Genomic DNA, 25,709 nt, shown 5'->3' with positions numbered 1-25,709 from the left:
TACACACATACACAGTGTCCTTAGTGGCAAACTAGCTCCCTTTTGCTTCCAGCTACCATGTGGCTGATTAAAAATAAATAAATAGAAGACTCACTCACCTGCCTTGATTTCTTGAAATGAAATGGCTCTGTTTTCTGCTAGATTTTCTAAGAAATTCAGGCTGGAGCTGACATTCCTCCAAATCCAAGGGTCTCTGACCTGGGACTGTGATGTGGTCCTCTCTCAAGAAGGCCTGGTGACCGCGGTTTCTTTTGGATTTTATTTGCAAGGACAAATATTTCTTCCATTCTTGTGAGACTGGAGAGGAGATGGGAGGAATCAGGAGGATTTTTTAAGTGGTAGATACACCGTCCTTTCATCTCATCACGATCATATATGAACTATATAACTGCTATCTGAAGAGCTGACCTGTATTTGTAAAGAGACCAGATCTTCAGTGAATTAAATCATCTTGATTTACTGACTGGTGTTCAGATCTGAGACGATCCTATTGGAAACTCCCCGGGGACTTGTTTCTCATCACCACCTTAGGATTAGGATACTTGATGGAAAGAGAAAGCAAGGAAAGAGACTGATGAAAACATGCAAGACATGGCCTATTTTGGTACAATTACCTCAAGTGGTCAACAGGTGTGTCTTTTTTTTTCATTTTTTTTTTCCTGAGTGATATTCCCCACGGCTAACTGTGTCCAAAAGTATTTCATAATCATATACTCCAAGACTTTTCTCCCTGTCTGGTTATTATTTAGTCAGTGAAATAGAGTTGCAAAAAGTCAAGCAAGAATTAGCGAGGATTACAGCTGAGCTCTGACAGAGATGGCCTGAGATGGGTTTATAATCCTCAGGTATGAAGCAAGAGCTGCTGTTATTACTAAGGAATAGATTTTTTTTTTTTTTCTCCCTGTTAGTGGATCAATAACCTGTCAGAGCTTCCATCCTTCCCTGGCCATTTCCCACTCTACTCTGAGCAAAATTTGGACTGTTATCCCCATTCCCTGACTTCTGATTTCACTTGCTTTCTACCTCTCTGCCACCAAAGCCCCCTCATTCCCTTTTTCTAACTGCACTCACAAATGTATTCTCTCCAGATCTTGCCACTTCTCCCTCTGCAGGATCCTTGCCAAGAGCCCAGCCTTGCCATCTGTCCAGGAAAATGATGATACTGCAAAGCTCTCTTCTGGATGTTGAATTGTGTAGCTGGAGCAGCAATGTTAATGTTAGCAAATATATATATATATATATATATATATATATATAAAAAAAAAACAAAAAAATAATCAGAGCCTTGTGATGAAAAAAAAGCCTTTTTCTGCCCCACAACAGAGGTCAAATACTTTCAAATGCATATAAAGAACAGGATTACTTTTCCTATATTATATTTTTCTATATTCCTTTCTTAACAACATCCCTTAGAGAATATTACATAAATGAAAGTAAATCTTCGTTGATAAGAAAAGTGTCAGTTTTTCAAAACGTGATTTTTTCAGGTAAAAAACTGTTTCAACAAACATTTCTAATAAAAAATGGATCGAGTAGCTGACAGGCTGGCGCTTCCTAAATTGTTTTTCCTTTTGAAACAATTCTCAATTCAATTTGAAACAATTCAACAATTCCAGAGCAGCCTTCTGCCATAGGTAAGGTGAAACAGCTTAATGGACCTGATCTGAAAGTGTTATTTTTGTGGATTGTGGGGTTGCAGATTAATTTGAGATTTTTTTTTCTTTCCAAAAAGAAAAAAATTTTAGAACTCTTCTGGGGGAAAATAATTGTTAATAGTTAAGAACTGTGAAGCTGGACTGCAGAGGTCAGTGGACACCTGACAAAGCCCTTGAGCCTCATTTATAGAAAAGGGAACACAGGGAGCTCATCTCTCATCTGCAATTTTTTTAGGCTTTTGGGGCACAAGTTGCCACCTATTCATGCAGACACAGCTGCAAAGGGTTCGAGCAATCAAGCGACAATGCTGTGCCCTTCCCATTTGGAGCTGGGGACCCCGAAGCAGCTAAGTGACAGTCCCCTAAGGCTGCCCAGAGGGTCTGCAGCACGGTGCTGCAACACCTCCATCCAGCAGCGTGGCGACCAGACCTTGCTACAGCCCTCAGTCTGGTAACACTCGTGTAAATGTTGGCTGTCTGAAATCCAGGCTAGTGCTCCCCTGGGAGCTGCGAGTTGTTAAGCATCTCAAAAACCTTCTCCTTCATGTGTACAAATGGAGCCATTAATTGCATCCTCATTAAGAGGATAAGATTGGAACTTTACAAAAGCCAATAACAGCGATCTGCGCTATTCCCTTTCCGAAAGGAGGATTTCCTCTCCAGCTCCTTCACAGCCAGCTTTGTGACTGCAGTGTCCTTACGGCCGCAGCAGGATCTTGGGCATCTTCCCACTGCTGCCAACAGAAGGCAGCTCTGGGGGCAGGGATGCTTTGCCAGAGGAGTTGCCCTTCAGGCAGAATATTAAAACTCTCTGCTGCCTGTCTTACAGGGATTCTTCTGATGAAAGCTAAAAATCCCTTGAAAGCAATCCTGCAGTGTTCCTGCACTGCTCCCCGCCATTCCTTCCTTTGCACTAGCATTAACAGAGCCTTCCCCTTCAGCTCCGTGAGACCTTCCCCTTTCTGAACAGGGAAAGGCAGGGAGGAGAATCCAGATTTCAGCTCCTAGCTTCTCTCTACCCCCACCACATACATTTATACACTCTCAGCTCCCATAAAGCAATGGCCTTGATCTTGCTTTGCCAGAAACTCCCTTGTGCCCCCGGTATTCCCAGGTACTTTATTTATTTGAGTCCAAAGCTGTGGTTAGTGGGGACAGAAGCACTTTGAGGAGACCCAGAATAAAGTTTCTCTGCCTCTGCCCCTCTCCCCTGCAGACTCTGCCTTAGGACCTTACAAGTGTTGCACGTTTAAACCGTGCCTGCATGCCTTGGTTTGGTAGCGATCATTTTAAAAGGGCCCAAGCTTGAAATAGGCTCGATGCTATGTGTACATTTGTCTCAAGCTTTCATGCATCACTGTGAAGTATAATTACAGTGATGCAAGCCTGCAATCTTTATGAGAAGTCATGATTTCTCATCTCAATGCTAAACGGGGCTGCTAATATGAGTAAGTGCAGCTTAGCTCAAGTGAAAGGGTGTTAAAGAATCAGGTCTAGAGTGAATCAGCCCCTGCATGCGTGGCAATGGAAGGAAGCAAGTAGTGTGAAGTGTCTAAGTGAAATATTGAAGAGTACTAAATAACAGCCTGCCTCTGAGCACTGCCCCCTCTCCTGGGGGAATTCCCCCAAAATATCCATCCTACAAGTTCAATAGGAAGCCAGAGACTCTTATTCGCTGAGTCTTGTTTTCTGAATTACACATTCTTCCTCACACGGGTGGCAGTCACTGGTCTATGGGACTCACCAGCTCGTGTCAATATTTCCTATGCTGCCCATGATGTGAGCGAACTCATAGAGTAAAAAAACGTCTTTGTGCATCAGCGAAAGAGCACAGACGCTTAAACAGGTCTTTCCTGAGTTTGTTGTCTTCTGTGCTCCTGCGTTTGTAGGAGGCAGAGTGCCCAGCTTCCAGCCATGGCTTTTTAATAGAGAAGGAAAAGATTTCCAGTGCTTGGTCTTCAAGAACATATTTTGCTTTTTGAAAAAGAAGGTGTAAGGCTAGAGGTAAGGTCTGTGGAGATCTACAATCTGATGAATCCTATTCCTAATCATTAATAGTATTAATACTTCACTTCCTAAGACCAGTTTTCAACCCACTTCTGAAGCAACCAGAGGACGAGAACAGCGAGGTCACTGCAATTCCTGCTCTGATGTTTGAGGTCACTTTGAAATATGACCTGCCAACAAATGATGCTTAAAGACTTCCAAAGCAAGGTCTAATGATCCTTAGCACATATTGTTCTTTTTTTTTTTTTTTTAAGGTTCTTTCCTCTACTTTTCAAAAGAAGTTATGTCTCTATGGAACTACATTTTCACTGCCTTGGAGAACATGCTGTTCAGTCATGACACATCTCTGTGTAATCACAAAAGTTACTTCAAGACTGGGAGGTTCTGAGACTCAAATATACCCTTGAATTTTTTTTTTAACCATTAGTGGTGACACTCCAGCATTGAAACAAGAGCTGTAAAGGCGATTTAAGTGCTTTTAATGACTGTAAAATATATTAATTCCCTTCCATATTAACATTTCCACTGTGGGTGCAAATGCTTCCCTTTACTGCTACATGCACTGTAGTCTCCTAATCTTTCTGACTTGACCAGAAAGCCTATGGGATTTATTTTATTTAGTTTTTTACTTTATTGATTACTTCTTCTGCCCTGGAATAAAGCCCTACCGCCTTTTTAACTTCATACAAAATGTATTAAATGTATTGTGTGATTCAGCATAAAGAAAGGAGCAGGAAACACATTGAAAGCAGTGACAAATGGCAGAGCATTCAGAGCAAAGGAGGATGCTCTGGAAGGGCCTGCAGAGACCGTGTTGTAGTTATATGACATGAATATAGAGGTAGCTAAACAAAAATGAATAGGAAGCTTTTAAAAATTTTCTCAGAGCAACTCCCATGAACAGCATAGGTGAGACTCTTCCTTTTACCCTGAACATATGGGACGCAAAAAATCCAAAGCACTTGTAGGAGTGGTGCCCTTCTGAGCATGTTGTGAGAGTGCTTGTACTGAATTTCTCCTCTGGAGTCATTTTAGCTGCGTGTACTTTAAACCCATACATGTCTGCTAAATAACATCACAAAGTGCAGGGATAGCACTGTTAAGTGCAGTGTGTGCTTTTGTGCACAGCTCTACAGCCTAACTGCGTGGGTAACAGCCACACATGTGGCACTAAGGAACACGTGGTGGGACTTAGTAGGCTAGATTCGTGGCTGGACTGGATGATTTTGAAGGTCTTTTCCAACCAAAATGATTCTATGATATATAAAGTCATGCATAGCCCAAGTCATTTCTTAGCTCGTGTACGTTTTATTTAGGCAAGTAGCTCAAAGCTTGAATTGAAGTTCACATTTCTGTGCATGCCTACACTGTGCTGGCTCCTCTAGCGTGACTCTACTCAGTTTCCCATGTGAGACTCCTTTCAAAATCCTTGTGCACAGCTGTGTGCAGCAACAAACGCAGAATGCTGGAGAGCCAGCTGGCTGAAAACAGCTTGAAAAATAATGGAAATCAGGTGTCTAAAATAAGAATGTGTTTAGATGTGACTTGGCTTCCCCTGGTTTCCCCTGCAGACTGCAGTGATTCCATACTAACTTTGTTTTTTGCTTTCTGTGAAAATCATCCTCCATCGATGGTTAGATATGGGAGAGCAGAGCTTGGTGGGACTTTGGGTGACTTTATCTTGGCAGACACTGCCTGTTAGTTGTACATCTGTCACACAGATGGTTAGACACCAGGGGGAAAGAAAAAAAAAAAAGCCACCAAATAAAAGTAATTTGGGGATCTGGATGAAAAGGAAAACCAAGCTCATATTTTGTGTCATTATGATGTTAACCACTCTAGATACTCAGGATGAGCATGCTCTGGGTAGGTGGCTATACACGGATTTGACAAGTAGAGAGCTCTCTTCAAGCAATCCAGCTCGGTACTGCTCTGCTCTCTGCAGAAACCAGCACCACACGTGGGAAGTAAGACTTCTGGGAATGGCAGAATTTGAGACCACACATTACCTTACAACCTCCTTTAGATTCCTTTGCAGTCTATGCTAGGTTCTCACTTAGCTTGGTAATTTTTCATGCCTGTTTTTGTTGTTGTTGTTGTTTTTTTTCCCCTGAGGTTTTGGGTTTTGCAGATGTAAAACCACTCCCCAAACATTCTGCTGCCATTTTTTGCAATGGAAAAAATGTGTGTTCAAAATGTTGGATGTTAAACTCAATGCCTGCGTGCTTGCGAGCTTACCTTTGTCTCATTGCTATTGTTTCCTCAGGATGTGACCTTCACCCCCATGATGAATAGAGAAAAAGCTGTCAAATCCTCCTAGCTCCCTGGCTGTGCAGTTTGCCGCTCCCTTGCTGTTCACCAGCCAGCAGCCCCAGCTCTTCCCACCCAAAGCAAGGAAGAAGCCAGCAAGTCACAAATGACAGCTGAAAAGTGAAGCATTATCAACAACTGCGTGAGACTGTCAGAGGGAAACTTTATATAGAAATTCTCCCTCGGAGCCTGGGCAGCCGTGTATCACATCACTTCCAAAGAACAGAGAGAAGATATGCTCAAGTAACTCAGAGCAAAAATCACACAAATCAATACATATATCTGTCTGTCTGCACACAGTGACCTACAGCACCGAGAACTCTGCATTCACAATGGATGATGGCTACAGAAATACAAACCTCTATCAGGGTGGCAGGGACACACACCAAGTTTCGGATGACTATAGGTACCAGGATGGTAACTATGAAGGTTACACATCCAACGATGGCTACTACCGTGGTGGGGACGAGCCCACTCATGAAGAAGATGCCCAGAGTGATGTTACAGAAGGGCACGATGAAGACGATGAGGTCTATGAGGGGGAGTACCAAGGGATCCCACACCCAGATGACATTAAAGCCAAGCAGAAGCAGCGAGCTCCTGCCGGGGATGATGACTACAGAGACCGTGCTGACCTTATGGCAGAGAGGATGGAGGATGAGGAGCAACTCGCCCACCAGTATGAAAACATCATTGAGGAGTGTGGCCACGGACGCTTCCAGTGGACGCTCTTCTTTGTTTTAGGGTTGGCACTGATGGCAGATGGGGTGGAGCTGTTTGTGGTTGGATTTGTTCTGCCCAGTGCTGAGAAGGATATGTGCTTATCCAGTTCGAACAAAGGCATGCTAGGTAAGTGCCACTTGCAAACTGCTTTCCTAACACAACAGACTGTACTTAGGACATCTATTTCTAGTGAGACCAGCTTTGGGAACCCTTGGTGGCCCCTTTCTTACGTTGCATGTCGTGCAGAGTCATAGCTGGGTGGATCTGATTTGAGAGGGGATTGCAATCTGCTGAGAAGGCAGCTACTGTAAAACAGCAGCAGCATCACGCCACATCTCAGCCCACCTTATGAATGTGCTATGGCCCCGGTACTGGCCACCACAGGCTGGGTCTGAACCAGGCAGCTCACAGTCAGCAGGTCCACAAGGCAAAACTCCTTGGGATGTTCAGGGTCAAATATATAAAAGGTTACGGTTGGCTTTCCCTAATTAAGCATCTAATGACTCAGATTTCAATGCTTTTAGAAATTAAATGGTAATGAGAAGTCCACAAGGCAGTACCATCCGAGTATGATGAATATAACAGGCAGGGGTCAGCTCGGTCCGGATCACTTTGCCGTCATGTTATGGCTCCTGATGTTGCCCTGCTCTCCAAAGCTTCTCACTACACCCAGGTTTCCCTTTTCTTTAGCTGGAAGTCCCAGCTGGCAGATCAGCTGTGCAGACAGTTCCTTCTACACACTAACTTCTCAGCCAGGGCAGATTGCTAATATGTGCTGGGTCAGAAGTAGCCTACAGAGGTTTCTCCTTAGGCCTGCGGAATGAGATTAATGTGCTGCATGGAGACTAAAGGGCCAAGCTACTGACAACATCCCCTCTGCATCACCATTAACACCTCCCTGCGGTCAAAATACAAAGGCTTATTTATCGTGAGTGAGACTGGGTGGAAAGGTTTGGATGAACATTTTTTTTCCCCTTGCACATCGTAAGCCAAAGAAGGCAAAGTCTCCCAGATCTCTAAGAACCAGGAAAGCATCCAGCATGTCCCATAGTGAGAGCCAGCTGTGCAATAGTACAGCACATCTGGAAGGAAAATAAAGTAGGTCTTGGAAGAGCTGCTTTAGGATGAGATGGTGTGTCTGAATAGAAGCGTACCAGGGTCACAGGGAAATCATCGTGGCCTGCAGTGCATACTATTTGACCCAGAAGACCTGCCTGATGCAAGGTAAATGCAGATTTGGGATTAGAACCCAGGCTTTGCCTCCATTTTATTTGTATTATTTTCATGTGAAAAAGGTGTTATATAATTACCCTTATATAGACCTCTCTACTTGGTGTATCAAGGTCCTCGAGACTCCTCTCCCCTCTTTTCTTTTTTTTCTTGTTTCTTCTTTTTTCATCTCAGGATGCTTATTCCCATAGTCAGCTAGCTTTGTTCCTGGTTTTGTGCCTGAAAAGGTCTGGTAATATTTTTTTGCTTCTCAAACCACTTAAAATTTCTAGCTCAAAATAGCTCGAGTCAAATACCTAAAATCACATTGCTCACAATTGGATCTTGATTTCAAAGGGACTTCCGAATTGAGCAGCTCCCTATGGAACACCAGGCTGGGTGCCTTTTCAGTGACAAGACCTTTTTTGAAAAGCAGGCCACTTATTCTGGTGACTATATGAAAACCGAGATCTTTTGAATCTCCGACCCCTTAAATATCTGTCTCTGCAGTCTCTGGCAGGTGCCAGAGTCAAAAAACTTCAAATGTCACACGAAAAATCTATCTTTGAAGTATTTCTGGCACAACTACAGGTAAAAAAAAGAACAAGAAACCTCCCAAGAGAGATCTTTTCTTTTCTGCTTTTTCCAGCTCAGTATTTGCAAGGCTGAAAGTTCAGGGTGTTCTGATAAGCTCTGGACAAACAAGGAGACATTTGGGTCCATATCCAACTTGAGCTCCAGCTCACTGCACATTAACCGAGCTAAACCAAAATTCCTGACTGGGGGAAGAGCACTCCTCCGGCTGCCTTTTCTCCCTGCTTAGAAAGACAGCTTTTGAGAACCCGGTTCTGCAGAAGTTTTCTCTGTCCTTAGCCTGGTCCTATTGAGGGATCTGCAGTCAGAGCTTGCACTCATTATTTTGTTGTTTAAGCACAAGGAAAAAGAAATAATTTTCCTAACAACAAGAAAATTTATTCATCTTGGTCTGAGACAGACTAAAAAGAGAAGAAAGTGGATACTGATGGTAACACCCGTTTGTTACTGATGCGTGTTGTACACGAGGAAGGTCTGTGATTCGGTGTCTTTCTTGTTAACACGCTTCCTCAGCAGCTGGGTATTTCTCTGCTGCAGGTTTTCTCTTGGATTTGAGGTTTGCCAGATGATCCTTTCTAAAAAAAAAGGAATTAAGTGTGGCTTAGAAAGCATGAGGCTGCAGAGCACTGCACTGGTACAAGCAACGATTACTCAAAGGCATCAAGAAGTGAGGATGCGAGGAGGCCAGAGCGTGTACGGGGCTGCTGGCGGGCACAGGGCGGTGAGTTTTGGGGCAGAGCTGGCTCCAGCACAGCCTGGTGGCCCAGGCTTCGTCCCTGCTCGGAGCAGCTGTGGGTGCACACTGAGGACAGACAGACACCGACTCCTGACAGGCAAGGCTGGGGAAGTGCTATTGATGGAAATGAGAACATAATCTTCCTCAAAACCTTTCCTGGATTAGCTTCAGCACCCATCCAGTGGTGACAAGAAGGAGCTAGCTGCTAACGAAGCTCAGGGCCTCCAACATATGCTCGTTTCTCTCAGGGTTTCCATTTCCTCGAAAGTCTTTGGGCTGTGCTATTGCAAATTGATCTTGCTAATACCCGGGGTTCGGTGGCACTTACAGGCTGACTTGTCACAGAAATGGGTGGCAATCAAGGAGCCCTTCGCCTCCATTTCTGCCTAACGTGTGGTGATGAAATTGTAAGAGTGTGTCTGCACCGAGCGGAGGGAAGGGTCAGCAGGGAGGCTGCAGGTTTCCCTTACGTTATCTGGAGGTTTTAGGGATATGGGGCCCCTACACACACAGGCATTGCTGTCCCTTACCTTATCACCAGGTAACAACAGGTCCCTGCAGAAAGCTCTTGTTTATTCCCAGGTAACCATTCATCTCTACACATATTTGCAAAGGAAACACAATCAGCTTATCCCAGGTTTATATCAGTTTATTCAGGTGGCGTTAGGGTCGCTTCCACGCAGCTGCAAATGGTTAAACACCTGAAAGGTCTCAGCCACAACCAGTGAGGCCAAGAGGGAAAAAAAAAAAAAAAAGAGAGAGAGAGAGAGAGAAAATAAATCAGGTAAGTAATTGAATTCACACAGAAATAGGAAGGGACAAATGAGAACTAAAGTAGCTGCCCCCTAAAGACCAATTTAGCAAAGTTCAGCTTTTGCTTAAAGGACGTTTCTCATTAAATAATCTGTGTATTGCTTATTTTTCCTCCCTCAGAAAGCAAGAGTGGAAAAATATCAGGCAAATTATGGCCAAATTATGCAAAAATTACAAATAAACAGATGCCCACAGTGTTTTATGAAATGTGTGAAATGAATTTAACACTTCGTAGAAAACGTTTACATTTTGTTCTGAAAATAAACACATCTACATCAGATGCAAATTAACAGCTATTTTAGCCCTTACTATCCCTCGTGGGACAAAACATATATTTAGAATTCTTCTGTGATGTGAATTGTTATCTTGAAGATGACTGCAGGGGTATTAAAAAAAAAAAAAAAGAAAAGAAAAGAAAAAAGAAAAAAGTGCCAACAACTCCGGGTATTTTAGCTGTTTGATTTTATAATTTTTAAAACTAGTCATTAAGTATAAGCTTGCTAACTTGTAACATTGTTTTAATGTATTCATTTCATATAATTGCTTTTGCTGAGCTTTCCTCAGCAATAGTCATAATAACAATCCATTTGTTAAATTTATTGCACCAGTATATTCTTTTTCAGTATATTTCAATATATTCTTCTTCAATATAACATATCCTGACAGAAACAGTCTGTATTTTCATTTGATAAGGACAATCATATGGAGAGTTATAAATTTTCTATTTGCTGATGTGCTGAAAAGCACACACCATAATTCTTTGGAGAAATATCATATAAATGTGCATCTTCAAGTGCTATTAATCACCTCCCAGGGGACTAAATCTTAGTTGACAAGCATGGAGTAGTAAGTACACAACAAGCAAAAGAGATGGTGTCACAGTAATGTTTTAAACTTTCTCACATCTTATGTATAAAAAACTGAAGGCACAGTTAGAGCATCAGACTTCCCAGACACCAGGGCTGCAGTTGTTATCATCATTTCACAGTTCAGTAAACTGAGACGAGAAAAATGTAAAGCCCTTTGCCCATGACTGCAAAACATCCACACCAAAGCTGAGAGTAAAATCTGTCTTTCAGGCACACGGCTCCCCTTCCTTTTTATGGTATAGTAATAATATTTGAAGGAGAATATCATCTTACAGGCTCTTAGACTCATAATGTTAGATCAAAAACCATTAAAAAAGATCCTATTCGTAATTATGCAGTTATGCAGAAATTCAAGCTTGGCTGTGTCAGTCAGGTTAAACCAGATGTGTAACACCATCCTTTCTTTTAGTTGTGTGAAGAGGATGCTTTCTTATCAACTGCGATAAAACTCGACCTCATCTTCTCATTGACCTGAATTCACCTGATATGACAGTAAATCCTAATTCCCTCAGCTCAGTGGTTTTTCTCCACTTCTTCTTCTCCTTCTTCTCCTTCTTCTTCTTCTTCTTCTTTTTTTTAATTAATTAATGAATTAATTATATTTTTCTGGATAAATGCAGACCAGGAGCCCAGCCATGGCTCCCCTGCTTTTTCCCACCTCCATGCCAAAACCCACCTTGACCTCCATGCACGGGCATCCCGAGCATCCCGCCCGAAGTCCTGGTCTCACACTTGTTCTTGGGCAGGAAAACTCCCGTGGCCCAACGAGTGGCAGCATCCTGAGCAGGGGGGATGTGCTGGGCAGAAAAAAAAAAAAAAAGGTGCTTTTGTGATTCGAGAACACCCTGCACCTCATGTGGGGCTGGTATGGGGGGGGCTGAGCCCCCCTTTGTAAATGCTGCCGGAATTTCATCTGCAGAGAGCCAGCACAAACAAAAGCAGAGAGGCTGGATGGGGGGACCAGATGGTCCTGTGAATGTTGTAGTGATGGACGAGTCCTGTGGGGGGCTGTGAAGCCGGATAAGTGTAAGCAGCCACCCACGCCGTGCTGGCGGCGCTCGCTGAGGCGTTCGGCGTGCGTTGCCTCTCTGGGGCCGTGCCAAAGCGCTCGTGGATTCACGCATCCACCTTTGGCTTTCCCGTGCAGAATCCCCTCAAACTCTACAGCTAGATTTGCTCTGTATCCACCCCCAGAGCCCTGAAAATGGAAAACCGCCTTTCACAGTTGCAATCCTTTCTCGGCAGTAGAGCCATTAGCGTAGATGAGGTCTCTCTGCTGATATTTAATCAACAAGGCGAGTGCAATGAGACTCCCCTTTCACTTGATTCCTGTTTAAAAGATCAGTGCAATTCAAGGGTAAAGCACTAATAAGCCTACAAGCAAGGGCAGATAAGAAATTTCCCTGAACTAACCCTCTGCTGAGACCGTTCTCTGTCTGGGAAATGCCGGCCACCATTAGAGCGCAAGCCAGGCAGGACTGCTGGGTTTTATTCCTCTTCAAATCACTCACACACAAATGGGTCCTGGCTTTGTCTCATCCGTCTCCCAAATAGGCCAGACCCGACTCACAGCATTTCGGTCATGTCCATTAAATGCATCTTTATATAATAGATGCTAAGCTCATAAGAGTATTCATAAGAGAGTTTCAATTTTGTTTTTATTACAGTTTGAATCACAAGATGAATAAGGTCCTAATCCTTTTGGGTTATCAGAATGCTTTCCCCATTCAAAAACGCTCTTATTACTGTGCTGCCAGCAGCCTGTGTATTAAACGCAGGTAAGAAATCCCACGTTCCTGTGGCTCCTGGCTCTGTGTGGACCTGTTGGCAGAGGTGAGCTGCTGCTGCACCCCTACCCATCAGCTTCCTCGCTGTTCTGACAGCCCGAAGGGATCTGGGACTAATGCTTCCCATTTGCTGCTTGGATTTCCCATTTATTCCTTGAGTCCTTTGCACAACTTGAAAAAGATTCTTTTAAGATGTGCCTAATTTTTAAGAACTTTAATCCCATTAATGGTCAATGAAAGTAATTCAGGCTTGTGATGGAGGTTTAGGTAAATCTTGAAATTTTCCTTTTCTTTCTGAAGTCCTTATGAGTTTGCTTCTGATGATGTTGAAACAGTAAAAAGACAGTTTGCACATACATAGCCACGTCCTGCATCTGTCTTTCTTTACTCCTAGAACTTTACCCTTTATGTCCATGATTCCTGTCTAACATGGAGCACATAGCTTCAGTAAAGGCTAATAAATTGCTTAATGTGAAAATTCTGTATGTGTTACCTCTTTTCCAGTGGGAATAAGCCCAGTCAGTGGTCGCATATTTTCCTTATAACTTCAGCATTGGATGACTCATAACCCAAAATTTATTCTTAGAATTTCAGCTCTTTGGTTTTCCACAGATTTTATAGGAGGCTATAGCAGACTTTCCCGCAGGCATTCATTATACTCCATTACTCGTGGAACAGTCTGCAAATAATGGCTTATTCAGAGTTACCCTTAACATTTCACCCATCCATTGCATGTGTTAATTTGGAAGCTGATCTCTCCTAGCACAGCCTAAGCTATATGGTTTGAAGCTGAGGTTTGAAGTCAAGTTTCTGGTACGGATATTTATAATGTCGTTCCCTAGAACAACTGGTAGACAGAAGGAACACAGCAGAAGAAATACCGTTTAGTGATCACTTTTCTTGGCCCAATTCTCCCTAAAATTTGTGTTTCCTTGTTATGAGATGGTTCTCTTACAAAGGAAACAACCATTGCCACATTCTCCTGGCAGTACTCCAGAAGACTGTCACTCTTACATGGGCAAGTAACTAGTATGAGTAGCAACTAGTATGAGTACCTACTCCACTCAGCCCTGGGTCCCCACCACCTTATTGAACAATTTAGCTTCTTACTGGCGACAGTGCTGTGTGAGTCAGTGATTTGGGGATCCTGCTAGTGTGGGCAGTGCTCGGGTCGGATCTGACTGAGCAATCTTTCCATCAGCTTATGTTTTTTTTTTTTTTCCCAAAATTATTGAAGTTATGTCGTGCAGTCCGTAGTGCAGGGCGGCCAGACTTTCTGGCCCAGTGGTTGTACAGCTGTGGCCGTACACCAGCCCCCTGAAACAGCTGAGAAGTGCAGGATGAAGGCAGCAGGGAGCCAACAGGAAGGGGAGCTCTGTAAGAAACTTGCTGTCTGCTGGAAACGCTGCTGGGAAGTGATGCACACAGCTTTTCAGAAGTGATTCGCTATGGAGGAATGACAGCCAAGGTGGGGTGCTAATCCAGGACACAGGAATCTGCAAAGCCTGAGGTTGTTCTGTACCTTGGGCCCCAAGATCTGTTAGCAGATGGAGTGTTTTATTGCAGCTGCCCCCAAAGAAGGGTTAGTAATATCGGCTGGAACACGCAGTCTTCCCAGAAGGGACCTCTCCATCACCATAAAGTGTCCTGCTGATTTTCTTTCAGCCCTGGAGTAACCATTTATCTAGCCAGCATCCTTCCCCTCAGAAACTGGCTGAGCTAACAGTCCCTGGTCATCCCTCAGGCTACCTTTACTAAAGATTTTCATTGCTTTAAGTTTCTAAGGGACAATGCATCCATTGGCTTATCACAAATGATAACCAATTAAGGCCACGTGCTCTTAATGACTTATTGATGTTAATAGCTCTGCTGTGTTTTACGCTGCTCACTGGATGTTGTGTTGCAGAGGTTTAATCTTCCCTCCCATCATGAGTTTGGGCTCCTGGAGTAAGGGGAGTCCTGTACTGGTGCTTAGAGCTGGCCGAGTCTTTGGGAATAATGAATACAATTTGAGAAAACCTGAGAAATCTCCACATGATCAGTCTCTTTTTTGTGTTCCTGATTAGGGAGAACTTTTTGCTGCATCTGCTCTGTTCTGGACACTGGAAATCATATGTGAAACATTTTAACTGCCCTGTCTCCAAACTGTCTTTCCACAGATTTTTACACTTCTCAGGGCTTGGTGGATGTGTTAAGCTCTGGGGAGCACAAGCTGTTGATCTGATAAGTAGATTGAACACAAGTTACTGCAAGACGGCATACACAGAAAGGTTTATATTCACCATATCCCTGTGGTCACTATTAATGAGGCAAATTACACTGAAGGCCAAGTCAAACCCAACTCCTGAACTCCACTCCTATGTCCATGGCATCCTCTCTTCCCTCCGAGCTGGGAGGCTGCTGAGCCCTGGACAGAGCTTGCTGCCTTGCACCAGCTAGGGCACTTGGCTGTAAAAAATCCCAGGCTAGAAGGGCTAGAAGACAGTAACAACATCCTCCACCTCCTCCTAATGAGGGACCTTTTCTGTTGTTAAGAGGCTTTGGATCAACATCTGTCATCCAGGGATTTTCTCAGAAAGAAAAAAAAAAAAAAACAGCAACAACAACAACAATAGAAACACCCTTATATGTGTATGCATAGGCAGATGTTTTTATTTTTTTTTTTTAATTCATCTGGGTCTGGTGACGTGGGCTGAGCAGCACCGCAAGCCGTGTGTGCCGTGCTGTAAGGTGGTGGCTGCGATGCACAGGGTGTATCCTCACTTTGTGCTGCTGGCTGCCCTCAGCACAGCTCCATCAGATGTAGCTCAGGAGCCAGGGTAAAAGCATTAAGCCTCACGGCACTGCATTAAGGTTCTTCCTTCAGAAAGATTTTGGATTGAAAGCTTTTTTTTTTTTTTCCTCAGCTCTCCCTTGTAATTTGCACTCGAGTGAACAAGAGGCAGCCCGAATCTAGTAGAGAAAGAGATCCCAGGTCTCCAGCTGTGTGTGTATTGCCTCTGAGGGCTGCAGGTGACTGTCTGAAGGCCTTGCACACCTTCAGCTCCCCTCGGCAGGGCAGCAGGGCTGAGCAGGGCAGGCACTGAGCAGGGTATGGACCGCACACAGCCGAGTGCTCACCGTGGAGGTACGACCACGCTTTGCACTGGCAAAATCCCACGCCCCTGCTCTGCTACAAAGGCAGTTAAGGAGCTAGAATACATCAGTCTTTCGCCTTTGACACACAAAATCCTGACTGCCCATAGACATTGTGTGGATAGAAAAGAAAGCTGAACTGTTCGCTGAGAGGTGATCCCACCATCCTGCGATGGAACAAGGTGTTTCAGAGTCTGAACTTTCCCGCTTGTGATCAGTGTGAGACAAGCATCCTTCTGAATGCCGCAGTGGCTCTCTGCTGCATAGCTTTTAATTTGGTAATATATTTTACATCAAGTGCAGGCATTTGCAAGCAAAAGAAAGACAGAATCAGCTGCCAAGTACCCCTCTGCATTGGTCCTTAGCTAGCTTTGCTGGATGGTACAAAACAGGCCTTGGCCATCTGACTGATTGTCTTGCTATAACATTAATGAATTGCAAAAATATTCATCATCACCTTATTTCCCAAGTGATGGCTTTGACAAAACAGGTCCTGGGAGAGATGTTGGCTCTCAAGAGAAGTCAGCACTTGGATCAAGGTGTGGACTGACTCTCCAAAGAGCTTTGGAGACACATGCTCATGCCTGACCCCTTCCATCCTCACATGTTGTTCAAACACCTGGTCCATTTGCTGCCAACTGCTGGACTAACCAATTCCCAGATGCTATGCCAATCTGCAGTATAAAACCTTTCACTGTAGCTGATCAGTTTTTCTAACCCCTGCAGCATTGATTGCTATCAGATTTTAAATGTTTAATATCTGATCCTGCTGTTCTTTCACATTGTAACTCCTGCAGGCTTCAACAGGAATTTTGCCAGCAAAAGGAGCATAGCTTGTGGAATGTTCTTGCTCAGTGAAGTCTCTAAATCTTGAAATTAGATAAAAGAAATGAAAATGAAAACAGTCCTGGACCTGCGCGCATTATTAATTTGTGTTAATTTGTGCTGGTATCCTCATAAAGGAAAAGGTAGAATAATAAATGGCCATTCCAGTGACGGTCTCGGTAGAAGAGCCAGGGAAACTGCCTGTTTCTTTAGGCCAGAGTTGCAGGCACATAGTGAGCTGGATATGAGGAGCCTGTTTGGAGAAGAAAACCATTCTCTCCTATTCACTCTGCACTAAATGTGTTCACAAAAACTGTGTTCCGAGGACCCCACGGTAAAAGATCTAATGAAGTTGAGTTAAAAAGAACCCGTTTTTCTTAATAATGTCAGAGTGGTTACTCTATAGAGCAAACTATCAAGACAAGCAGCAGGTTCTTCCTTCTCCTGAAACGTTCAGATGAAGACTCTGCTCTCTTAGACATCAAATCTTGGTTCAGTAGTGAAGGAAGTATCTGTGCTACGCAGGTCAGATCGGTAACAGACTGATCCTTTCAGGTACTGCTAGGAGAAGCAGCAAGTGAAAGAGATGATATATTCCAAAGGAAGCATGGGCAGGGTGGGCAACCTGAAAAGGGATTTATCCGTGCTTTAGCAGTCCCTGTCTCATGGCTTCTGTGTATAAACAGCAGCCAGGGAGCCTCCTCCTTGCACATCCTCAGTCCCACTGCGCTCAGGGGGGTTAGCAGAGATAAGACATCAGACTTCTGTTGTGCCGGTGGCGGCACACAGCTGGGACACGTGCACCCTAAGCTGCTTATGCCTGGCCATTGCTTACGTGCGGGGGATATGCGAGCAGAGAGGCTGGGAAGGAAAGATGTGGATCTGGTCAAATGAGGGTATATCCGTACTGTAAGATGTGATGCATTGGGAGCAGTGAAAGGTCATGGGCAAATAGGTGGGGAAATTAGCTTCTGCCAACGGATAGAGGTTCTTTCATCTGAGATGGCTCATTTGGGGAGAACAGGGGTATCATTCTTCACTGCAGTGTGCAGTGCAGGGGCAGCTTTTAAGCTTCATGTAGAAATTCCTAGCACCAGCCCTGGGTTCAGAATAGGTTTTGCTGACTCTCCAGGTGAAAAGCCTAAAAGGGATGAACAGAGTTACATATGACAGTTACAGCAGAGTGTTAGATTTTGGAACAGCCCTTATTTTATTTATTTGGAAATACTAATGATTATTACTTGGCGCAGTGATAGTGTCTCTTGATGACACCTGCAAAATAAAAAAAAAAGGGGGTTTTAAATAAACCTGAATGTAGTTCTCTTCAAATTCATGTACTGATTTTGAAAAGCCTTGTCTTTGTAATTTTTTGGAAAACAAGAAGTCGTAAGAGGTATGCAGAGCCTGGCCGAGGCAGGTCTCACTCTGCATTACGTATGCTGGTTCCTGACAAGATTGGCGTGTCATTGAAATAGCCTGAATATTGTGAGGCACACACGCCCTCGCTGGCATTTCCATCCTCATTTCCCTCTCGGGTGGTAGCTGGCTGTGACCTGGGGGACCAGCACCTGGTGTTGGCCGCGTGTGGAGCAGCAAAAGATTTTCTCATGGCAAACAGGATAACGGGTGTTACCAAACTCACTGTTTCTCTCCCTCTCTTCTAGGCTTGATAGTCTACCTAGGGATGATGGTGGGGGCCGTCATGCTGGGTGGCCTGGCTGACAAACTGGGAAGAAAGAAATGCCTCATCATATCACTTTCAATCAATGCTGCCTTCGCGTTCCTCTCCTCTTTCGTCCAGGGATACGGATTCTTCCTCTTCTGCCGCCTTATCTCAGGCCTCGGGTGGGTAGCAGGTGAATCTGTCGCACGTCCTGGAGGAGCCCCACCACAGCTCGGCTGCTCCTGAGCAGCACCCAGGGGTGCGGGGTGGGCGAGGAAGGCAGATCGGGCGATGCATCTCCGGTACCGAGCCAGGGGGGACACTGTGGTTTAACACATGTGGTTGTGTTACCTTGCTCTTGAAAGCTTTATCAGCAAGAACATTTGGTCATTAACATTTTTTTCTGGTACTGCCAAATTATGCATAAAGGCCAGGGAGACTGATCAATGCCCACCTCAGTTGGCAGTCGCGGTTGCCAGGGCTTTATGCAAACTGGGCATTAAATGCGGCTTTCGGAGATAACAAGAAACTTGTTTATTGTAGATATCTAAGACCAGTCCAGCCAAAAAGAGATGAGCATTTTTCCTGCACAGCATTTTGTGCAACACGTCTGGTGTGACCTTCCCTTTTAACATGAACAATGTCAACTATGTGATGTTGAAGACTCTTATTTCTCTCGTGTTGTTTTTTCTCCTCAGTATCGGGGGATCCCTCCCCATTGTGTTTGCCTATTTCTCTGAATTCCTGTCTCGTGAGAAGAGGGGGGAGCACCTGAGCTGGCTTTGCATGTTCTGGATGATCGGTGGCATTTTTGCTTCAGCAATGGCTTGGAGCATCATCCCCCATTACGGTAATTGTTTTGTGCTTCTGACTTTTGGCAACATCACCTTCCTGCAACACTACACTACCCCAAAATCCCGCACAGATAACATTAGTCAGTCCTTACGCAGCCCAGCATGAACGAAACTGAAAATAATAGATACCTGAAGTGCACACAGAGGGGCTGATAAATGTTCTGATTGATTGCTTGGCTGATGCCAAGGTTGTAAGAGGGACTGCTTCATGTGAAGGCTGTTTTTCCTCAAAAGCTTCAAATACACTGCAGGAATTATATCTCCAAAGCCCAAGCAGTTAATCAAAGGGACATTGTATTAAGGGAAAACTGGACTGAGATTGTATTGCAAAAAATTGATCCGGTTGTCAAAAGTAAGTAACTTTAATGGGGGAATTACTGGGTGCTGTGAACGTTAGCGGTGAGGACAGCACATGTTCTTTTCCTCAGCCAAGTGTCAGCAGTCTCGGGGCTGTGTATCTGGTGACACATCTCTCCGGCGTGCCACGGTCTGAAGTCATGTCTGGCTTCACCTAACGGAGCTCAGGGGTGGGTGGGTTCCCTGCACGGAGCTGCAAGTGGGAGAGAAAAATTCGATGGGTGAACCCTGAGCTGCGCCAGTGCTCTGAGGAGCAAAATTTGCTTGTGACGTGGTCCTCCTCCCAGCTCGCGTGCATACCCCAGGAAAACATCGGAAGCAAATATCTCCTGGAAAAGATTAATTCCCCCGGTATTCAGTGACAGCAGCTGTCTGCAAAATCCTGCTTGAGGAAAGTAGGGCAGGCCACAAAGACCGTGAAGAAAAACACTAACATTTATGCATCTATCAGTTTGGTTTTATTATGTCTAAAACACAGTCAGTATAAAATAAAATGCTAGCAATATGACAGAGGCCGTTGGAACAAATATGCAAAGTTACTGTGTAGTGGTGTCAGGCTGTAGTATGTATTTTTTATTATTTGTAAATACATATATATATATATTTAATATATATGTATTTAATTTTTGGGGGGGGGGTGCTTTTATATTTTCTCTTTTTGATTTCCCAAGGTTCCCTGCTACTTTGGAACTTGAGGAAAGGATTAGAGCACCATGACTGACTCATATGAAACCTCTGAAAAAGCCGTTGCTTGATTATTTCATTACTACATGAATAAAAATGTCTAAAGAAAATGTCTATAGAAAAAAAATAAAGTAAATGTTCCTAATTAAATTTGTGTCTAGGGAAAGTAAATTAAAGAAAAAAAAAAGCTTATATTCAAATTTTTTTTAAAATTTTTTTTCTTTAATTGCCTTTTGTTTTATTTTAAGAAAGTATCTACATTGGTGCAGTTTGTTAATGGAGCAACATAAGAATGATCCTGTATTTTCTGCTCCTTGTCAGGGGAATACTGACCTGGTCAGACATCAGGGAAAAGGTGGGAGAGGAGGAATCCCAAATTCTGGATTAGGGTCTTGATTCTTCTGAGTTTGAATCTCAGCTCAGTATCTGTAGCTCTGGAAAAACAAACAAACAAACAAACAAACAAAACCCACCTTGTTTCCCTAGCTTGCTTCCATAAAAAGTGAAGTACATGTGTGAGGTATGAGAAGGAAAGGAGCTGCTTCTAACATGCCTGCCAGATCAGAGAAGATTTAGCCTTTGTAAATTTTCTGTAGCAGTACTGAGAAGCAATAAATTATGGCCTGATTCCTCTACCCTTTCCCAGTCTTACTTGCTTAGATCTGCATAGAGCTATTTGTATTGTTAGATGATTTCTAAACTCAAAGATAAAAGACCTTTAAATGGCAGAGCATGAGCAAGGATGTCCAATTTTCTGTAATGAACGTGAACTCTCTTGCTGTTATCTACTGAACATGCTATCGAGCCTCTAAAAGCCATCATTACTAAGAACAGCAAACTCTCAACCTGTCCCCATGTCACGCAGAGCTGTAGAGTTCAGAGCTGCTTTAGGAGAGGAAAATCAGGCTCCCCGGTCAGTGTCTTTACCTGTTGGCTCTTGCTGTTTCCAGGCTGGGGGTTCAGCATGGGAACCAAGTACCACTTCCACAGCTGGAGAGTCTTTGTTCTCGTCTGCTCTCTGCCCTGCATCGCCTCCCTGGTGGCGCTGAAATTCATGCCTGAAAGCCCGCGGTTTTTGCTGGAGGTAAGATGATTCATGTGAACATTGCAGCCTGGTATTAGCAGAGGACAGCTGGTGATCGCGTGTCACCATCTCTCTTTCTTTGCCCCTTCAAACACACACAGCACAAGCACAGGGGCAAAAGTGGTCCTACACATCTAAACTAGCCCCGCAGATTGCTTAAACCCCAAAGACTGCAGATCATGGGGTTAATCAATGATGGCCAGTGCTTTACTGGTGAATGAGGCATAGGAAGAAGGTGCTGGGTGCCAGGAATTTTATAAGCCCAACCAAGGCATTTTGAAAACATCTCACAAAGTCTGGGCATGTAACTAGTGAATGCTGGTGGAAACACAAAGGACAGCCCCTGCAAGTCAGAGGTGGGAGTAGAGCCCAGGTCTCCTCGTACATCTCCTCTCCTCTGATTAGGACATAATGCTCTGTTCCCGACTCCTCTCCTGCCCCAGACAGTTTTGGGTAACACCTTTTCCCAGCCCAGAAATGCTGCACTGTGCATACAAACCACACTTCTAGTTCTTTGCCCTTAACTCAGCCAGGCCGTATGGGTGTTCTCCAGTATATTCGACCTTTTGATTTCTCTCTACACTTTGCTGAATTAGACAGCTGGGAATTGCAACATTTATTTTCCTTTCTCCTGATGTTTCCAGATGGGCAAGCATGACGAAGCCTGGATGATCCTCAAGCAAGTTCATGACACCAACATGCGGGCCAAGGGCGAGCCAGAGAGGGTGTTTACGGTGAGTTTTACAAAGCCACTGGCATTTTAAAAAAAAAAGCAGGACATAATTTCCTTGGTGCAGCACAGCACCAGCTTATTCCTTCTTGGGAGCCTCCCTTTCAGTGTGACCACCCCCAGCCATCGGGGCTCTGAGCTACACTTCATGTATTTAAAGTTAGGTGCCAGCCTGTTTTTTCAAGAATCAATCAATCCTTTGAATTGCTGTGAATACTAGTCATTCCTGATGTTCCACTACATTGTATAGAACAGCGATTTTCCAATTACATATACACGTAATTGGTCTGCTCTAAGAGACTAAAACCAAGTAAGAGTGATATTAGTCATGTGGGAGATCTGAGTCACTCCTTTATCCATTCCGGCTTCTAATCAAACTCTGATTAAACCTCATGTACCTTCTAATGAGCTTCCCAAACTCCATCTGCCTCATTCCCCATCTTTAAAAGTCTCCAAGAGAAAGCAAGATGAGTGATTACTACTCATTAGTCGGCTGCCTGTTGCAAATAAGGTCACACCAGGGGTCCTGGTTTATAGCAAAATCAGGTAAAAGGTGTATGCTGGGGTTAGTTGCAAATTACTGTAATTCAGTTGTGAACTCCCAGTGAGCCAGCTGGGGAACAGCTCCTGATTTATGCTTTTAAAGATAAGAAGATGCATGCTCTTGAACGGTAGAAAGAAGGAAGAAAAGGAGTTATGTATGTATGCAAAACATATCATTTCGAACAAAATTTTGAGCCAGGCTCCCTGTTCAGAAGAGTTGTCATGAAACAATGCCCCTCAGGAATGATCCTTCGAGAACATAAAAGATTAATTTCCCTACCTGACAATTGCACACAGTTCAAATAACACCTTAATGAGCATGTGCTATTTTTAGCCCATTAGACTGCTGTGAATTAGCAGAGGTGAGAGAGAGCCCAGCATCTCTAAATGCCTACCTGGCTTTCCTGTAATGCCACATCGGGCTGGCCAGTCTGCTGCTTATCCACGAGGAGAGAGGCTTAAAAATGTGTATATCTGTAAGTAAGGCCCTGTGAGAGTCTGAGCCGTGCTGGAGACCCAAGGAGCAGCCGTGCAGCACCGGGTTGTGCTCATTGCTCCATCCAACCACCACGGGCTGGGCTGAGCTGAGCATTGCACCTCCAGGCACGGAGCCTCGGCTGAACCGAGGTTGACTGGCAGCCACTGGCACAGGCAGACGATGGGTTCGGCTGGTGTACTACAAACTGTCGGATTTTGGGTTTTTCTGATAGGTCAGAAGTTGCCAGTTTGTGGTGAGTCAGCTGTAACCAGGACAGCCCCCAGAGCTGACATTTAAGTGGTGCCAGCAAGAGGAACACGGAGACTCTGCAGCTGAGCCAAGGAGCTCATTCACACTCAGAAATTTATTCAGCGGATTTTCACCTCCTCCTTGTATTTACAAACTGATCATGGTTTTCTTGAGCATATCCTTTATTTAAAGTTACTGAGCAAATATTTTCCAAGACTTGTTTTTAAGGTTTCTTGAGCAGTTCAGTTAAGGTGTTCAACGTTGGAAATTCAGGCTGTTTTGGTGGAGTGAACAGATTGCATGGTGTGAGCTCAGCGAAGGCATTTTCAGATGCAAAGGTTCCCATCTACTTGTTCATTTGTCACAAAGGTTCTGCCAGGGGTACTGAAAAGGTGCTAAATGAGAAATGTTCCTGCCATTTGTGATTGAAAAGGAGATCCTGGGGCACAGTTTGATGTAGATGCAAGTGGCTGATCGTGAAGATATTTTTTACTGTAATTGTCTGGTCCTAATTCCTAGTGGGAATCTAAGGGATGCAGAAGTAATGTAGAGCATAGGTACATTAACCAAAACATGAAAGACTGAAGTGGAAGTGATGCTCTTCAAGTACTTCAGGGAAGCAGAGAAATAAAGAGAGAGAAAGGATGGAGGGAAGGAGGGCAGTAAGGAAGGAGGGCAGGCAGGAGGCTTCTTTCTATAGTAAGATCTCATGTTGTAAATAAATCAATTAACTCCCTTTGTTGTGATAACTTTCAAGAAAAAGATAGTAAGGGATATCACATGGAAACATTGTCCAGAAGACAACGGAATTTAAAATCCACCCAATATCAGTTCTGTAAACTTTGGTCGAAATTGTTTGTTTTTTTTTTCTCTCTCTCTCTCTTTTTCTTTTCTTTTCTTTTATTATTTTTATTTTGTTTTATTTTTTTAGGTTTCCTATATCAAAACTCCAAAGCAAGTGGATGAATTTATCGAAATCCAGAGCTCTACAGGGACCTGGTACCAGCGGTGGCTGGTCAGAATCACGACCACTTTCAAACAGGTAAAGGGAAAATAAAACATCCCAGAGGCACTTTTGAGCTTGGGGCTCCAGTGCCTCACTGCCTCAGGTCATTGCATCTTGAAACCCTCTCACTCAAAAACCTGATGCTGCTTGCTAAGAGATGTAGTTGGATTTAACTTTCTGTACAGAGGTGAGCACATGAAAGATGCCACAGTGGCAGCCAGGCCCCGAAATGCCCCTGTGCCCAGCATGGCAATCACGCTGTGCTAATGGCAGCATAAAGCCACAGCCCCAAGCACTTGACTCTCCTTCAGAGCAGATAGATATCGATTCCTCTCCCCCAAGCCTAAGTGAATTTACCTCCTGCAGTGGATTCGTGAGTGCTTGTTCCTTGCTCCTGCTGAGACTGAGTTTCTAACAGCTTTACATTATCTCCTCAGCTAACTTAACCCTTCACACATGTAGAACCTTGTGAAAAATCTTTTTGGATGATTCTAGTCTAGGAGAATGAGCTTAAAGTAAAGGAATGTCCTTCTTAATTACTAGCAATGTGGGTTTAAACTATATTTATGTGGCAAGTTAGGAACATGAGGAAGGATGTCCCTGTATGTTTCTGTCAATAATTCCTGTTTTCTATCCTGCTCTGCTTGGCTTCATCCCTACCCAAGTTCATTGTACCCCTCTTAAAGTGCCAACTGAATTTGGATTTTTGCTCTTCAATGAGATTTGGAGCTTGTTTTGAAAGCTCTCCTGAGGTCATACTTATATGTGAAAAGACAAAAGTGTCAGAGGGTCTGAGAAGAGGCTCATAACCACATTTACTGGTGTAGGCTGAGGAGCATGGTGTGTCACCTGAGCTAGCCCTCATCAGGCACTCCAGCTCATTACAGAGCGTTCAGATCAAGTACCCTGGCACACAGCTGAATATGTGATCTTTCTGTAAACCATTCATCTCAATAAACATGAATTTGAACTAATACTGAATATAAGACATGCATCTGACCTTCCCCTAGTGAGCCCTTTTTACTGACAGCATTAAATTTATGATGCACTCAGAAATTAATCTTTCAAGTCTCTGTGAGGATTTCCTTGTAGATAATTATTTCTTATGGATTTGTAGGTCTGGGACAACGTGCTATATTGTTTAACAGCCCAGTACAGGATGAACACACTGATTCTGGCTGTGGTTTGGTTTACTATGGCCTTAAGGTAAGGCACTTCTACAACATTTTCAGGAAACTAGAGGGCTCTCAGAGTCTGAATAATTATTTACACTTTTAAATAAACAATTTCAATATTAATGCTGGTATTACTTTAAAGATTGTTTGTGTACTAAGCCTTGTCTCTGAAGAACTATTGATCAATCTGATTGCTTTATATGTGAACACAAGGTGCTTTGAA

The 25,709-nt window shown here is 43.8% G+C and overlaps 1 protein-coding gene and 2 long non-coding RNA genes across 8 annotated transcripts in view; 1 reads left to right on the top strand and 2 right to left on the bottom strand.

Moving 5' to 3' along the window:
* SV2B (synaptic vesicle glycoprotein 2B) overlaps positions 1–25,709 on the top strand; it is a 63,112-nt gene that overhangs the window by 25,243 nt on the left and 12,160 nt on the right. For 4 of the 5 annotated variants that reach the window (XM_083849906.1, XM_083849907.1, XM_083849905.1 and 1 more), the window contains 7 exons: positions 5,929–6,821; positions 18,328–18,508; positions 19,025–19,176; positions 21,172–21,305; positions 21,950–22,039; positions 24,237–24,347; positions 25,429–25,517. In XM_083849906.1, the coding sequence (XP_083706032.1) occupies positions 6,305–6,821; positions 18,328–18,508; positions 19,025–19,176; positions 21,172–21,305; positions 21,950–22,039; positions 24,237–24,347; positions 25,429–25,517 (1,274 nt within the window). In that variant the 5' untranslated portion in view covers positions 5,929–6,304. Of the gene's footprint in view, positions 1–117; positions 631–5,928; positions 6,822–18,327; positions 18,509–19,024; positions 19,177–21,171; positions 21,306–21,949; positions 22,040–24,236; positions 24,348–25,428; positions 25,518–25,709 lie in introns of those variants that run through there. The other variant, XM_083849909.1, reaches the window with a different exon arrangement.
* LOC310904738 lies at positions 8,855–11,723 on the bottom strand. Of its 2 annotated transcripts, none has more exons than XR_014588587.1 (3): positions 11,593–11,723; positions 9,765–9,935; positions 8,855–9,073 (listed from the first exon to the last, which is right to left on the bottom strand). It is a non-coding gene; the product is annotated as an uncharacterized lncRNA (long non-coding RNA). The 2 variants fall into 2 exon arrangements; XR_014588588.1 differs by lacking the exon at positions 11,593–11,723 and adding an exon at positions 11,398–11,412.
* Positions 19,514–21,186, bottom strand: LOC310904740. Its single transcript, XR_014588592.1, has 3 exons — positions 21,068–21,186; positions 20,555–20,655; positions 19,514–19,730 (listed from the first exon to the last, which is right to left on the bottom strand). It is a non-coding gene; the product is annotated as an uncharacterized lncRNA (long non-coding RNA).

The sequence above is a fragment of the Anser anser genome (genome assembly GCF_964211835.1).
Source record: "Anser anser genome assembly, chromosome: 10".
Lineage (NCBI taxonomy): Eukaryota > Metazoa > Chordata > Aves > Anseriformes > Anatidae > Anser > Anser anser.
The sequence above is the reverse complement of the archived record's forward strand: the minus strand, read 5'-3'. Positions and strand labels throughout refer to the sequence as shown.